The 17580-nt window shown below is 43.4% G+C and overlaps 1 protein-coding gene across 1 annotated transcript in view; it reads left to right on the top strand.

The window, feature by feature from the left end:
• Pigk (phosphatidylinositol glycan anchor biosynthesis class K) overlaps positions 1-15795 on the top strand; it is a 93353-nt gene extending 77558 nt beyond the window's left edge. Inside the window, exon 11 of the mRNA XM_075981044.1 lies at positions 15074-15795. Coding sequence (XP_075837159.1) covers positions 15074-15190 — 117 coding nt within the window. The 3' untranslated portion in view covers positions 15191-15795. The remainder of the gene's footprint in view (positions 1-15073) is intronic.
• Positions 15796-17580: the final 1785 nt, after the last annotated feature.

The following is a 17580-nucleotide window of genomic DNA, read 5'->3' as shown; positions in this document are numbered from 1 at the left end:
ATCACAGGTTCCCGCCTTGTGCTGGCAGGGCAAAGATTTTAGCCTGCGGTCTAATTAGGCAACAGTCACCAAAAAGAAAAACAAGCTGATGCATTGATGATGCTCTTGGCGGCGCTTTCATTGTTACATGCCCATTTTAAGGAACTTGACTCTGCCAAATTCACCAAAAATTGTTCCTGAAGTATTGGAAAGAGAACACAAAGCCACAAGGGCTCCCCACTTTAGTGAGCAGAACCCAAGTCCTTAGGTGAGTGAAAGTCAGTTCCCTTCAGCTGCATGTCCTGTGCTTGGCAGCGTTGCTGGCTTGCCACATGATGAGCTAATGTAGCTGGGGCATTCTCTGTCACCTCAGTGGCCTGAGATGCTTCCTAATAAAAGCTGGGTTGTCATTTGTGCTCAGGCTCACTGATATGCGCAGGCCAGAGAAGTCTGTTTTATAGAAAAAGGCTTTAGTATCTTTGCATAAGCTAGCAGGCAGCCGGGATGCTGGGGATGAAGCCCCACCACTCATATTACAACAGTCAGGGCCCACTTCATTCCATCGCACCAGTCTCGTTGGGGCTGTACGTCACTATTCAGTCCCTCTGAGCCTTCTTTCTGGTCATCTTTAGAGAAGTCCCGTTTTCCTTTGGGGACCATTTCCGGTGCTTTATCTGACTGCGGTTTCTCGTTTTCCTGTCGTGTATGTGCCTCCTTACAGTTGCAAGTGCTCTAAATTTACTAAGACAAAATGATGCCCACATTGTTTCATTTCCTAAAATCGGTGGTTTCTGGTGTAAGATGTGCCAGTAGACATCTTAGTCTTATGAAGTACATTCGTCTACATTCAGCCTGTAACATAGCTAGAGCTATGTGATAGTTATAAATGGATAAGACTAGGTACTAATTAATTTTTCGCTTTCTGCTAAAAGCACCGTGTACTATAATTTAAAGTTATAAAGCCTGTGGTAGCGCTTCTCTGAGATGTGAGCAGTTGATACCTTAGAACATTCAGACTCTGTAGTTTACGTCTCCCTGGCTGTTTGGCTGATGTATTAAAGTCATAGCCGTGGTCTACCGTGAATCCTATCCTGTGTGTCTGACTGCCATTGAAAGAAGAAGGGCTGTAGAAGAGCGTTGTTGCAGGGACCTCAGCCCATGGGAAGACTCCTTATGAAAATGGGTAAAATAACTTATAATATATGTCTTTATTGTACAGATATGCTAAACACATTCATAATGACTGCTAAGACTAACAGTTGCTACTTTTATTAAAAATGCTTTGTTGAGCTTTATTTGAGAAGGCATTCAGTCTTTGATCGTTTTTTGATGCAAGCAAATAGAGTTCCAAAAAATTAATTTGACTGAAATTAAATTGTTTCTCCCATGAATGGCTTCATTTAAGCACAGAGGGAGGCTTTTTGATTTGCTCTTCAGAGTCTATCTCAAAAGAGAATATACCAGGATCCAGACATTAAAACTCGAAAGCATTGTGAGCATCTCCCGGGAAACGCACAGCGAAGAAGTTATAAAAATTCTGCCTAAGCCGGGCGATGGTGGCGCACGCCTTTAATCCCAGCACTTGGGAGGCAGAGGCAGGCGGATCTCTGTGAGTTCGAGACCAGCCTGGTCTACAGAGCTAGTTTCAGGACAGGCTCCAAAGCCACAGAGAAACCCTGTCTCGAAAAACCAAAAAATAAAAAATTCTGCCTAAAACCAGGAAGTTGGAATTTAACTGTGTTTAAACAAGAGAGTAACAGAAGCCATTACAGCGACTTGAGATACATCTCTTCAACTAGTTATCGCTCAGAGGAGTTCTGCAGGTGGCAGCGAGTTTTACTTGTGTGTGCTGGGGTTTCTTTTGGTATGTTTAACGTTTGTTTTCTGTTTTTTGTTTTTTATCTGGGGAAATGAGTTGTGGTAATTTAGGCATTCGACTTTTTTACCAACGCGAGAAAATTTCTTCATGTTTTGAAATCCACGATGATCTATCAGCGTACACCGTGCTGGTTTTCGCTGGAGAGTCCTGTCCCCGCTGGCTGCTCCAGAGTCTGTTAAGACTGTCTTAGACTGTCCTCCGCTGCCTGTTCCCTGTGGACTCAGACGCCTCCAGTTAGGAAAGTCCTCTTCTTCTCCTCTGCCTTTGTTGGACAGTCTTCCATTTACTTGGAAACTGTCTGTGGCACATTCTGTCCTTCACTTTTGTTGTGGCAAAAGCATCCAAACCTGGCTCTGTCCCATCTGCACTGTCTCTGCTTATGGACAGTCTAAAGGGACACATTACAGTGGTCTTCAAAGAGCAGACCTTTGATGTAAGCCAAGATTAGGTACAAATGAAAGTTTGCTAATTGATTATTTTTTCATGCTGAGTGATTTCTTTGTCACTAATCTTTTATTTTTCTTTCAAATCTGTAAAATGACATCAAATTGAGAATTTGTACAAAATGATTTATAGAGCATACCTAGCTCACGTTTGACACTCAGCAGATGCTGGTTCTGGGGTACATTGACACCTTCTCTTTCCTCTTTAAACAAAACATTTTATTGTTAGTCTGCATGGTGAGTTATGATGTAGATGCCCTCAGAGTCCCTGAGCACCTGCCGGAGTGTTGAGGGAGTCTAGGCCAACCCTTGTCCGTGCCTCACCCATTTTGAGTGACAGGAAGTTGTTATGCCTGCTAGAGATCAGAGTGAAACAGAGAATGTTGCAGCTTTCTCAGGGAATTTAAGTATCGAATTCTTTTAACACCTTCTTGCTACCCAACCGTGTTGGAATCCTTTTGAAAAGGAAGACTTTCACGAAGGACTGTTACTTCTGCCTGCCAGTGTTTTTGCATGTTACTATGTACTTGGTGGTCTGTTCCACTGAATTGTTGATTCAAGGATTCTACCTGGTTACACCTGGAGCCCAACCCAGGCCATATTTATTACATGGGTGGTTGACAGAGAAAACCGTTGATGTTTGCATCTGATTGGTAAACTGAGTGCCACCACAGACATTCATCCCGTAGACTGCATGAAGGGAGCATGTTGTCACGTGCACTCACTCGTTCTGCTACCTGTGTCTCAGAGCCTGGTCTCATGCTTTGAGTCTCATACTATTGAGTCTCGGGCTTTATTCACAACGGTAGGCTCTGCCTTTCAGCTGGAGTAGTCAGACCCTTTCTTTCAGCCAGTCACTGTCTAGGTGGGAGCCCACCATATCGCTCTGTGTATTTGCCCCATTTGCTCTTTTTTTCTCCTTTTGTTTCTGTACATTATTTTGGATTGTGTAACTTTCTTTTTTAAAAAATTTATTAGATTTTTTTTTTTAAAAATACCAATCCAAATTCCCACTCCCTCCCCTCCTCCCATTCCCTCCACACACCCTCCCACCCCACCCCCATCTAATCCTAAGAGAGAGTAAGGCTCTTTGCTTTGTGGAAGGTCCAGGGCCCTCCCTACTACATCTAGGCTGAGCAAGGTATACATCCAAAGAGAATAGGATCCCAAAAAGCCAGTATGTGCAGTAGAGATAAATCCTGGTGCCACTGCCAGTGTCCCTTCAGTCTACCCAGCCATGCAACTGTCAGCCACATTCGGAGGGACTAGTTTGGTCCTATGCTTGTTCCTTCCCAGTCCAGCTGGAATTGGTGAGCTACCATTAGCTCAGGTAGACTGTTTCAATTGATGAACCCTTCATGGTCTTGACCTCTTTGCTCATATTCTCATATTCTCATTCCTTCCACTCTTCAACTAGACCTTGGGAACTCAGTCCAGTGCTCTGATGTGGGTCTCTGCCTCTGTTTCCTTCTGTTGTTGGACGAAGGTTCTATGGTGATATTTAAGATAATCATCAGTCTGACTACAGGGCAAGGCTAGTTTGGGACCCCCTCCTCTATGGCTTAGGGTCTTACCTGGGGTCATCCTTGTGGATTCCTGGGAATTTTTCTAGAACCAGGTTTCTTGCTAACCCCATAATGGCTCCCTCAATCAAGATATCTCTTTCCTTGCTCTCATATCTATCCTTCCTCCCTCTTGACTATCCTATTCCCTCAAGTTCTCCTCAACCCTCCCCTTCTCCCCTTCTTTCTATCTTCCATCCCCTTGCTCCCAATTTTGACAGGCAATCTTGTCTGTTTCCAATTTCCAGATGCATCAATATATGTTTTTCTTTGGTTCACCTTATTACTTAGCTTCTCTAGGATTGTGAACTATAGACTCAATGTCCTTTGTTTATAGTTAGTAGCCACTTATGAGTGAGTACATACCATATTCATCTTTTTGGGTCTGGGTTACCTCACTCAGGTTAGTGTTTTCTAATTCCACCCATTTGCATGCAAAATTCAAGATGTCATTGTTTTTTTCCCCCACTACTGAGTAGTACTCTAATGAGTAAATGTGCCACACTTTCTTTATCCATTCTTCAGGTTGTTTCCAGGTTATAATTATATTATAAATAATGCTGCCATGAACATAGTTGAACAAATGCTTTTGTAGTATGATTGAGCATCTTTTGGGTGTATTCCCAAGACTGGTATTGCTGGATCCTGAGGTAGGTTGATTCCCAATTTTCTAAGAAACTGTCATACTGATTTCCAAGGTTGTTATACAAATTTACATTCTTACCAGCAATGGATGAGTGTTCCCCTTACTCCATATCCTCTCCAGCGTAAGCTATCATTGGTGTTTTTGATCGCAGCCATTCTGACAGGTGTAAGATGGTATCTCAGAGTTGTTTTAATTTGCATTTCCCTGACAGCTAAGGAAGTTGAACATGTCCTTAAGTATCTTTTGGCCATTTGAAACTCTTCTGTTGAGAATTCTCTGTTTAGTTCAGTACCCTATTTTTAAATTGTGTTATTTAGAATTTTAATGTTTAATTTCTTGAGTTCTTTATATATTTTGGAGATCAGTTCTTTGTCTGATATGGGCTTGGTGAAGATCTTTTCCCATTCAGTAGGCTACCTTTTTGTTTTATTGACTGTGTCCTTTGCTTTACAGAAGTCTCTCAGTTTCAGGAGGTCCCGTTTATTTATTGTTGCTCTTAGTGTCTGTGCTACTGGGATTATATTTAGGAAGTGGTCTCCTGTGCTCATGTCCCCCCTTCATTTCTGATTTTGTTAACTTGGATGTTCTTTCTCTGCCTTTTGGTTAGTTTGGATAAAGGTTTGTCTATTTTGTTGATCTTCTTGAAGAACCAACTCTTTGTCTCATTGATTTTTTGTATTTTGTTTCTATTTTGTTGATTTCAGCCCTCAGTTTGATTATTTCCTGTCATCTACTCCTCCTTGATCAGTCTGCTTCTTTTTGTTCTAGAGCTTTCAGGTGTGCTGTTAAGTCACTAATGTGAACTTTCTCTGTTTTCTTTATGTGGGCATTTAGTGCTATGAACTTTCCTCTTAGCACTGCTTTCATAGTATCCTATAGGTCTGGATATGTTGTGCCCTCATTTTCGTTGAATTCAAAGAGGACTTTAGTTTCTTATTTTTTTCTTGACCCAGGGGTGGTTCAGTAGTTGACTGTTTAGTTTCCATGAGTTTGTAGGCTTTTTGAGAGTCGTATTGTATTGTTGTTAAATTCTAACTTTAATCCCTGGTGATCTGATAAGACGCAGGGGGTTACTCCAATTTTTTTGTATCTGTGGAGGTTTGCTTTATTACCGAGTATGTGATCAATTTTAGAGAAGGTTCCATGAGGTGCTGAGAAGAAGGTATATTCTTTTTTCTTTGGGTGGAATGCTCTATAGATGTCTGTTAAGTCCATTTGATTCATACATATGTTAGTTCTCTTATTTCTCTGTAAAGGATTGTGTAATTTTCATTCCACCTGATTCCACTAGTGTGCTATCAGTGAATGCACGTCATCGTCCTGGAACTTCAGCTGTGCATCTTGACTATCACAGTCTTCTTTCTTCGTGTGTGTGTGTGTGTGTGTGTGTGTGTGTGTGTGTAAATGGAGGCCAGAGGACAACCAGGAAGGCCACCCACTTCCTTTGAGACAGGGTTTCTCATTTGCCTGAATCTCACCAATCAGGCTAGGCTGGGCCCATGGTTCCTCCCCAGTGCTGGAATTACCAGCACAAGCTTTGTGACATGGGTTCTGGAGCTTGAACTCAGGTCTGTGCACTTACACGGCAAACACACTACCAACTCTCCATGCCCCCAACCCCACAATTTATTTTAAATAATATTCTGTTCACATATGCTATAGGAAGTTTGTATTCCTGGCTCCTTGTTCTTTGTGCCATTCTGAGCTCTACAACATTTAATCACTTTCGATTTTAAATACTGAGTTACGTATTTTAAATGTTTAAAACAAGGGAATATTTTTATTTGTTGCACTCACTTCACTTCTCCCCTCCTCCCCCTTGTGTGAGCCCTCCTTACCCTTCTACTGCCCGAAGAGCTCTTTACCACCTTCCCCTGCAGTGTGGGTCTGTTCCTGCTGGGCTCCCAAAGCTCAGCCCTGATGCTCTCATTTGCCTTCTTCCTAGAAAAGTCCTTCCCACCTGGTCCTTTTTCTCTAGAGTTCTAAGTTAATGACTTTCTTCATTTTCCACATTTTGGTGATGTCTTTTCTCTTGGCTGGGAGTCCGTGGAACTTGATTTACAGACCTGGGATGCATCATGGCTGGAGAGTTTGCCCACCCTGCTTCTTCTCGCTGCTTGTTCCTTTTCCTTGTTTTTCATTTTGATTCTGATGTTTCGTTCTGTGGTTTTCTCTCTTTTTTCTTGGTGTTATGTGTACAGATTTGAAATCTGGAAGGACTTCAGCCATTATTTTAGATCTTTTCCTCTGCACTTGGGAATAGGCGTGCAGATGTGTCTGTGTGCCCTGTCACTTGGCTGGGTTCTTGAAAGTGTGCTGTTGCTTGGGAGGGTCTTAGTATTGTACCTGTTTCTCGACAGGCAGACAGGCTGTCTCTCCTCTCGTCTGCCTATGTTCCTCCGTTATTCTGATACTTCCCGTCCCACGTGCACTTTGCTAACTACAGCTCGTGTATTCTCATTTCATAGGGTTTCTGATGACAAAATTGTGTATATTTGTTTTATACACCATGCTTTAAAACACATTGCAAATGCAGTCTATATATAGTCTTTTTTTTTTTTATCAAAGAAGTATACATTCTTGTGGAAGTTAGCTACACACAACAAATAACAACCAGAATGCAAGCCCGGGATGTGTAGACCATTTTCACTGCCAGCCTCAGTGAGTTCTTACTCCTTTCCTTGAAAATCAAGGCTTATCAGGCACCTTTTCACAGACAAAGGACTAACTGTAGCATCTTGCATAGCATAGGTTCTCTTTTCTCACATAATACATCCTGATTACAGTTTCTCCTCCCCCTATTCCAGATTCTCCCCTTTTCCCTCCCATCCAGATCCACCCCAATTCTGTCTCTCATTAGAAAAGATACAGGCTTCTGTGGGATAATAATAAATATAACAAGATAAAATAAAAACTAACACATCTGAATGGAATAAAACAAAGAACCAGAAGAAAAAGAGTCCAAGAGAAGGCCTAAAAACAGGCCCACTCGCCTGCACCTTCGAACCCCATAGAAACACTGCACTGGTAGCCATGATATTCATGCAGAGAGAAGAAAAATATAAAAACAATGAGATTAAAGAAGCAAACAAGGAAAAGCTCCAAAACAACATTTTGAGACAGGGAATCTCCAAAGTCACCATTGAGTTAGTATCCTGTTGGCATCTCCTGCTGGGCCTGTGGCCTCCCCTTAAGGGCGGTTTGTTTCCCCATTGAGACTCAGGTGGAGAAAACTAAAGTTTTGTTTGTGAGTGCTTACCAATTGAAGGTAGCTTCTGAGTTTGGGGGGCATGTGTCCAGTTTTTCAGCTCTGGAGTCCCATCTGGTGCGGACCCTGTGTCTGCTGCCTCAGTCTCTGAGTTCATGAGAGCCTTGTTTCCTTGCTCTCTTCCATCCCCTCTGGCTCTTACAGCCTTTCCACCTCCTCTTCCTCAGAGTTGCCTGAGCCCTGAGGGGAGGGACTTGAGGGATACATTCCATTTAGGGCTGAGCTTTCTGAAGTCTCCCAGTCTCTGCACATTGTTCCCATCTGCTGCAGGAGGCAGCTTCTCTGATGACAGCTGGGCAAGGCACTGATCTTCGTTCCTGTCTGGAGTGGCCTGCAGGTTCCCGGAGGTGCCAGCTGGTGCTGGGGAACTGCTTCCCTGACCAGAGTGCCATAGGTCTTATTTTTAACTTCAGCAAATCTTGCATGGGTCTTATTGTGTATTCTGTTTGTCTTCCCAGATCTTTGTGTTTTCCTTTATACCCAGTGTAAAGTGTATATTTAAAGTTCCATGCTCACTAAATTCCTCGTCTCTTCACGTGTGATTTTCAGTTATGTGCTGGTTTGAATAATACCACCAAAGGCTCATATATTTTAATGCTTGGTTATCAGGGAGTGGCACTGCTTGAGAGGGATTAGGAAATGTGGCCTTGTTGGGGTGTATGCGGCCTTTATAAGAGTTCTCATGGTGTCTCTTCACAGCAATGGAGCACTGACTGATACTTGGATATGTATGATATTTGAGCAAGATTTGAGTACATAGGAATAGAAAATACAAAGACTTACAATGGAGTATTTTATTTTATTGTTATGTGTTTTTTTAAAGAGTGATTATTGTCTGAGGGAACAAGTATCAAATTTGACACATTCATTTCCTATCAGTATATCTTTCTGCGAATGTGTCCACTAATTTTGTATTGCTGTGCAATAGTGATTGGCCGTCGTCATTCCAGGGTTTGGTCCTGGCTCAGCTGAGTCTCCTGCTGAGGAGCTTCAGTCAGGATAGCAAGCAGTGATGTGCCCTGAGGCCCTGGGTCATCTTCTGTGTTGACAGGATAGTGGTCCATGTCACATGAAGGATTCGGTTGTCTATCTTCTCTTCCTGCTGTTCCCTGTTCTCTGTCCACTCCGCAGCATGGCTTCGATTCTTCAATACCCAGGAAGCATCCTGGCTGCTTCTAACATGTCTGTATCTCTGATTTCTCTACCTGACGTCTAGACCGTCTTATAGGTCAGGCCCTTCCTTCGCATTGGCTTACTCCATCCCAGTGACCTTCCTTTTGTTTAGAGACCCAGGTCACTCCTTAGAATCCTTTTCTTCGCCTTGTACAGCTGCTCACAGGGTCCTATCCTCAGGTCCTGTTCTTGCTCTACATGGAGCGGGAATCATGGGGTTGTCTTACAAGTCTGCCTACTGTGGTTTCTTTTGTATATTAATATAATTTAAAGACTTTAATCATGGGACTGCAGAGATGTCTCAGTAGTTAAGAACACTGGCTGTTTTCCCAAGGATCCTGGGTCAATTCCCAGAACCCACTTGGTGACTCAAATCCGTCAGCAACTCCAGTCCCAGAGGACCCAACAACCTCTTCTGACCTCTGTGGGCACTGGATGAACATGGTGTACAGAGATAGATGGAGACAAAACACTCATACATATAAAATACGTTTTATAAGATAGATGAAGACAAAACGCTCATACATGTAAAACACTTCTTATAAAGGAATTAAGTTAGGTTTCATGTAAAGGGCATATTTTTGGAAATACTAATAAACTATATTAAATAGATAGTAGAAACCAATTAATTTTCTGAATTGTAACTTAACCTTGGTAGATTATTTTATAATTTGGTTTCTCTAGAGTATAGTATAATTAACTCTCATTATTCTTAGAAAAGAATCTTGGTGAAATTTTGGTAATTTTCCCTTCGCTTAGCAATAAATATGTATAATTTCAGAAACCCTGTTTCTTTACATAAATGTAATACTTAGATCTGCGCTCTCCTCAAGTGTTTTGAAGTTATATGGTAATGCTCTAGCAGCACGAGACGGGTGTGAGTGCTCTTCAGGTTGTAAGTGTGGTGTTGCCTAGCTACCCGGCCTTTAATAGGAAATGGTGGGCATTGTGACAATTGGTGGCCCTTAAACTTCTGAGTGTTGGCTCCGACACAGCGGTTTTATGTAAGCCATTCACCTTTGTATTGTAGATGTTATTGTGAGAGGTTAAACAAAAGAGGAGTGTATTTAACAGCAGTCTGTAGAGTACCGTAACTCTATAAAATCAGTCATTTTAGGAAGCGCTTTAATGGACACGAATGGAATTATAAAAATACTTTAATATGAGCTCACTTCAAATACAGCTGTACTACAAAATGCAGTAATTACACTGATCTTTCACTTGACTGTAAGGAAAAGTCACTGGAGGATATCTAAAATATCACATAGTTGTATTAAAATAGCAATGCTGTTAGGGCAGGAATAGCGTTGAACACACTGAAAACGCACTCTGCCATGTTGCTGTCATGGTACCCATGTGGCTGTTTGGTAGCTACCATGTCAGGAGTGGAATGGTGTGGAATGCTCCCACCAGTGGGACAAGTATCTGAAGCTTCTTTTATTTTCTTCTCCACTTTGTGTGTGTGTGCATGTGTGTGTGTGCGTGCGTGTGTGTGTGTGCGCATGTGTGCATGTGCATGTGTGTGCGCATATGTGTGTATGTGTGCATGTGTGTGTGCATGTGTGTGCATGTGTGTGTGCGTGTGTGTGTGCACATATGTGTGCATGTGTGTGTGCGTGTGTGTGCGTGTGTGCATGTGTGTGCATGTGTGTGCGTGCATGTGTGTGTGCGTGTGTGTGCGTGCATGTGTGTGTGTGCATGTGTGCGTGTGTGTGTGTGCATGTGTGTGTGTGTGCATGTGTGTGCGTGCACACCTGTTTTCCTGCATGTGGAGGTCAAAGCTGATGTCAGGAATCATCATCCACTGCTGCTCTACCTTAGAGCTCACATATATGTCAAGTCTCCTGTCTGTGCCTGCAGAGGCTAGAGTTATACATGGGCACACCCATCTTCACTTGGGTTTCTGGGCATTTTAACTCCGGGTCTCATATTTGCATGTCAAGTGTTTTAACTACTGAGATATTCCCACAGCCAGGAGACACTTTTAATGCTGTTTTTTTTCCTGTGTATTCCCCTTACCTGCCTCACATAAAATTCATACCCTCTATACGTATACTTTCTTTAGAAGTACAAATAAATATGAGATGATCAGTATCCACCTGTAATCCTACGTCTTCCAGAAAAGCAAAGCTAAGATATTGGTGTATTTCTCTCTTTCAATATTTGTTACAGAATTATAAGCCATATTTCATATATTTATTTTCATGTTGTTTTAACTTCCTTATTATGGGATGGGAATCTCTTAAATCACTAAAATCATATGGAAGCATGTTGGGGGCTGTATACTACACGGGCACAGTCCGCTCAGGTTGTTTGCTGATGTTTAGCTCTTGACCCTGGTGAGTAACCGACAGGTGGCTGATCTAATTGGGTAATTACGATGACTGCTCTGCACTGTCCTTCCACTCTGATGGAGCGCTAATACAGCGTTTCCTTCCCAAGAATTTCACTTTTGTGATGAGAATGCTACTGTTAAGGTTTTTATTAATAATACTCTATTCTCACTGGCCAATCCAGATACACTCCTGAGAAAGAACAGCAAATTTTCATTTGAAGCTATTTATACATATAACAAAGTACACAGACTCACCTCTAAGACTACCAAGAAGAGTTCATACTTGAAATAAATGTTCTTTTTAAAATCAGTAGTCACCAATTGTGTCAGTAAAAGAAAGAGACTAGATTTTATTTTTCATTAACAATAGCAGTTGTTTTTTAGTCTATGAAGAGGGATAAGCTCTGAAAAAAAAAAAAAACGGATAATAGACCTGGATGGAGGTGGGTGGTCCTTGGACTTCCCACAGGGCGGGGGACTTGAATGGGGGAGGGGGAGGGAAATGGGAGGCGGTGGCAGGGAGGAGGCAGAAATCTTTAATAAAGGAAGGAAGGAAGGAAGGAAGGAAGGAAGGAAAGAAAAGAAAAGAAAAGAAAAGAAAAGAAAAGAAAAGAAAAGAAAAGAAAAGAAAAGAAGAAAGAGCAGGGTCTGGGAGAGGTTTCTTTTCCAGTAGGGGGCAGCATCTGACTGTCACTAGTGGGTCCCTTGCTGCAGATGGCCAGTAGAGATGCTGTAGGAAGGGTACCAGAGATAACCGAGCAGGCATTTGATGCTGGGACACGGCAGGACTTGCTGAGGTCTTGACTTTGTGACCTCACCTCTGACTAGATTTCTCTCCCTGGGAAGGTCAGTGATGATCTTGACAGAACTGAGCTGTCTCAGGACAGTTGATGGTGGAGCGAGATGGGTCAGATCCCTCAGGCCCCTGCGGGCACATTGTAAAAATCTGAAGCTGCCTGGGGACCAGTGGAGTCTTTCTGTTAGGACTGTAAGAGTCAAGATTTTCCTAGACTGTTGGTGCACTATAAACCACTCCACAAATTAGTGATTTCAAACCTTGATTGTTTATTGTGTTGGTAGTTCTGCAGGTTGGCAGTTTGGGCTGAATTCATCTGGACAGTCTTCTGTTCTCTCTGGCCTGCCTATGGTGAGCCTGGCTGTGGTGAGCTGGACGGCCTAGCTCTGGTGTACCTGGCTGTGCTTTGCTGCAAAGATGTCTGTTCTCCACTTTTCTTCCAGAAGCTTGGGCTTTCTCATAATGGGAGCAGGTGTCTAAGAGAGCACAGAAACCAGAAAACCCTGAGGTTACACCTGAGTTACATTCCTTTAACCAAAAGCTGTTTCTAGACCAGCTGATTCCAGAAGAAGGGTGTAGAAACATCACTCCTGTCCCCAGCTTGACAATGAAATCCGAGACCTTGTCTCCGCATGCTAGACCAGTGCTCTACCCCTGACCTGCATCCCCGCAGACTCCACCCTCAATGTGACCTGCTGTAGGCCAGTGAATGAAGAACCCGGAGATCACAGTGCCCCTAGCCTGGGTGAAGCTTCCTTTACTGCAGGAAATCGTGCTGCTGGCTTCCGTTTCATCTTGGCCTGTTGTCCTTTTCTTCTCAGACCAGTGGTTCCCAGCCTCCCTAACTCTGAGACTCTTTAATACAGTTTGTTGTGGTGACCCCAACCATAAAATTATTTTCATTGTTGCTTTATAACTGTAATTTTGCTACCACTATGAATTGTAATGTAGATATTTGTGTTTTCTGATGGTCTTAGACAACGGTTGTGAAGGGGTTGTTCATTCCCCTAACAGCTGCCACCCACACAGCTTGACCACAAGATAATTTTTGTGTTTTCTATCATTTGTTCATTTTTGTTAAAATTCATGTTGAATATTAATTTTTTAAATTATATCATGGTCCTTATTAAATTTTATCTACAAGTGTCTTCCCTATGTCCTCAGGCTGTATCTCTGCAGTGGGTGGGCATTTTTCTTCGTGATTTTCTTCATGGTTTTCCTTTTATTTTATTTATTATTGCTGTGTTTGTCCATTGCTGCTACACACGTGTTGAGCTCTTAGGACAGCTTTCAGGGCTCCAGGCTCTCCTTCTGCTTTGTTTGCTCTGGTCCCTCCTATTGTCTCTGTTGCGGTATGCACGATCCAGGTTTATTAAGCCGCAAGGTTCCAGTTGACTCTGCTCTCCCCACTTCCACCTGGGTCTGTAAGTTCTGGGCCTCAACAGAGTGTGAGCGTCCCTCTGCCCTACTGTGAAGACTTCTCAAATCTGTGTCCAGGGGGTGGTTTTCCTCTTCCCAGGCCTGGCAGGGAGCAGAGAAGCTAAACTGGAGTGGGAATAGGAGAAGTACACTCAGGTCTTTCACCTGGGACTGACAGGGCTGATGCTGTATGTCTCTTGGAAGATGGCTTACCACACAGATGCCTGCTCCTCTGCCTAGATAGAAGTCTGTGTGTCAGTACCCGCTGTAATGTCACATGGCTTCTGGGGCTTGTATGTAAATGGATATATGACAAGGTGTGCCACCACGGAGCTTGGGATGCAGTATGTGGCTTGGGCCATCCCATAGGTCCGTCTTCCCCCTTAGAAACAGCAGGCAGGAAGACAGCAGGCGGGAAGACAGCAGGCTCCCACAGCCTCTCAGCAGCCTCGCTCTCACGGCCAAGCAGTTTCTAGCAGAGCAAAGCAACTCAAGAACTGGGCTGGCCATCTCCTCCTGGCCCGGCATTTAAGACTTGCAGACAGTGGAGGCACTTGGGAGTCTTGGAGGAGTTAGGTGGGTTTGGGTAGGATGTGTGTTGTGTTTTTGTACCTTTGCATGGGGTTGCAGTGGCTGAAGTGACCCTCTCACAGTGATTGCCAAAGACCATCAGAAAACTTCATGGTTCCTAACAGCAGCAAAACTGCAGAGATGATGAAGGGCGGTGGGGGCGCCGCCTTTAATCCCAGCACTCAGAAGGCAGAAGCAGGCGGATCTCTGAATACGAGGCCAGCCTGGTCTTAAAAGAAAAAGAAGTAGCAATGAAAATAATTTTATGGTCAGGGAACTGTATTAAAGGGTCACAGTGTTAGGAAGGTTGAGAAGCTTGCTGTAGACAAAGGCACACATGATACAGCGTGGACCGTGGGGCTGTGTTAGAGATGTGTTCTGTGGACTCAGGCAGGCTTGGGCCTCAGCGGGTTGGTGTGGAGATGCACAGGACAGGTAACGAAGGGTGGGGGTAGGTGCGATGGCTGAGGGAGGATGCAGTTGTGCCGGGAGTTCAGCTGGGAAGACCCTGGGAGCTAGTGTCTTTTGGTCAGTGAGTTTTGAGGCAGCACAAGGTAAAGGCATTCTCTGGGCCCCAACAGGTGGTTGATGCTTTGGGATGAACCCTAGAGTGTTCTACGATGTCTTTGTCCTCTGGTTTAGTGTGATGTGTGAGTGTTTCCTATCAGCAGCGTGGCCCTCATGGAGCCATAGTTCAATAGGAAAGACGAGGCATGGAAAGCTGAAATTAATAGAAATAAGCAATGGCAGGACTCTCCTCTGCTGAGCAGGTTGGCAGTGGGGAGGGGCTGGCCCTGGTGGTCAGGGCGGACCCCTCTGAGGAACTGATCTTGTTAGGAGTCAGCTTGTCTTCCAGATGTTTATCTCATTTGAAGTCTTTCCCCCTATTGCTGTCCCAGCGTGTTCATTACCCCTGGACTCCTCTTTCCTGTTGGCACTTACTTTACCCATTGCTGAGTCCCTCACCTCTTGTTAAGTTGGCTCTGTTGTCCTTGTTTTGCAGAAACCAAAGCCGAAAGATTGGCACCCTCCTGGTGGCTTCATCCTGGGGTTGTGGGCGCTCATCATCATGGTCTTCTTTAAGACCTACGGGATCAAGCACATGAAGTTCATCTTTTAGACTCATGGATATGGGAGAAGAACAAATGGAAGATGGCAGCCTTGAATAAAAGCATAGATTTTTATGTTTTTAAATATGTTGCTTGTGTGTAAATTTGGGAAGAAATTAGGAAAAAATGATTTTAATGAACGTTTGACTTTATCATTAAAATACTGTTAATACACTTGTTTATTATCCATTAACTGTTTTCATTATGTTTGTGCATGTGTGTGATATAAAGCCTGGGACAGTGACATTGGAATATATTGGTTGTTTTTGTCCTCTTTTCACTGTGAAAGTAAGAATTGTGAAGGTATTAATTATCACTAAAAGCGGTAACTTCTGTAAATAGTTTTGTGTGTGTTCTTTGGGTATTTTTATTTATGTATATTTTCCCCAATGCCCAGTGTATACAGAATATACCATTCATAATCGTTTTGTTTTATAACATATTATTAAGCTTTTCCCCCTCCTTGGATATTCTTCAAGAATACTTTGTGAACCGGACATGGAGGTACTTTGTTATAATCCAAACTGCTCTGAAGGCTGGGCTGAGGTCATGTGAGCCCTCAGGTCAGCCTAGACAAACAACAGCGAATAAAAGACATGTAGTGTTCATGTCATGATCCGTGGTTGTTCCCTTACCTTGTGCGTTCATTCTGGAGGGTATTACCGACTCTTAGCCATTCCTGGGATCTGCCCAGTTAACTGCAAGGGAAATGAAAACAAAGACCTCGGTAGCTGTGCATCTGGAAACTTGTGCCTTAGAGAGTTTCTTCTGTTAACTGCTTAGAGAAACGTGCCCGCTTATTTTCCATTTTTAAGCATTCTGTGAGCTTATAGAATTGATTGTATCCTCTTTAGTTTTATCCTGGAAAAGTCAGACTGCCAACTAGCTGGATCTTTGCTTTCCCTGAGGACAGTCCCGTAATTGGATGGCATGCATGGAGCGTGTACGCGCACTGCTGGCCCTGATACCACAAGGCACTAAACATCCCTTTGTATTCCATAAGATGTAAGAATTCATCCCCCACATTGATGCTTCTAGAATGCCAATCATCTCTCCATTTTTTCCTGTGATGGAAGGAGGACTGACCTGTGTTGTGGTCAATCTCAGAAGCTCTATTCCCTTTCAGACCTTGGCATCTGAGTGTGGTTAATAAACCACAGAATTTCTTTACCTTTTAGCTCTTAAAATATTGTGTTGTAGTTATAAGCAAGACTCATAATTTCACAGGCAAAAGATTGTCATCTCCTGGACTAGTACAGGTAATGTTGGGGTTTCTTTAGCTCTGCGTCTTTAATTGACATTTTTTATTGGTATGCTGTATAAGACAAAAAGGAAGTTTTTATCTGGAAGCATCTTCTTGAGCATGGGAAGAGGACACACAGAAGTGTGGGTGGCCAGGAGGTCGAAGTAAGAGCCATCTGACCCTGTCTCTGTCCAGACCACACCCAGGTCATGGAGAGCATGCCCGTGGTGTGAGAGGATTGTAGCAAAGGGGTTGCTCTTGGGCCAGAGTCTGAACGTCAAGAACCACACCCTGAAGTGAAGACGATGGGAAACAGGGCTCTCCCTCTCCCTCGGAGGTGGGGAAGCGTCCTCTTTTAAACCAACCTGAGAGTTAGGGTTAATTCTACCTGGGCAGGCTTTGGGAGGGCAAGGGTTTGTTGTTGTTTGTTTTTGTTTTTGTTTCTCTTCTTAAATTTTCAGAATACAATTGAAGCAAAAAGCTTAAAAAGTCTGCTTGTAGCTCTAACCTTATTGAAACTCTTCTGTCTTCAGTAAGTAAATTGTGTGTGAGCAGATACAGAAACTAACACCTATCCCTAAATATACCCTCAGAGTCTCAGGGAGTGGAATGAAACAGTGTGTTGGGACGGATGAGATAATGGTGTCCGGGACGGATGAGGGACACATGAGGGACGGATGAGATAACGGTGTGATAAACATTCCAGAAGTTGTAAATGTGCTGTGCTGTTGTTCTCATTTCTGCTTAGGGGCACACAGGGGCATGGGTGGTGGTGACAGGGTCCATCCCCTGCTGCACTTCCGGACCTTCTTAAGCTTCTCCACGATACTCCTGTTTTTGCCGGTGTTTTTTCTGTCTTCCCCCATGGTGTCCTTGAGGGAGAAAAGAGAAGGAGTCAAATGGATCCCCATAGGCACGCCCTGACATTTCCGATTTGGAGAGTGCATGGCATAACGATGTGGTCCCCAGAAGGCAGCCTGCCTGAGAAATGAGACCCAGACCAAATGTTGTGGTTCCAACCTCACGAGACATTTATTTGCAGCTTGTGGAAGGAAAATGTAGCTTGGATGCAAAGATGATAAAATTGAATCAAAAATTAGAAGTAAACACAAAAATAATGCATGCATTTATGATTTCAATTTTTATATATTCTCTATA

This window comes from Microtus pennsylvanicus, chromosome 7 (genome assembly GCF_037038515.1).
Source record: "Microtus pennsylvanicus isolate mMicPen1 chromosome 7, mMicPen1.hap1, whole genome shotgun sequence".
NCBI classification, from domain to species: Eukaryota; Metazoa; Chordata; class Mammalia; order Rodentia; family Cricetidae; genus Microtus; species Microtus pennsylvanicus.
Note: the sequence above shows the minus strand (reverse complement) of the source record. Positions and strands in the feature narration are given on the sequence as shown.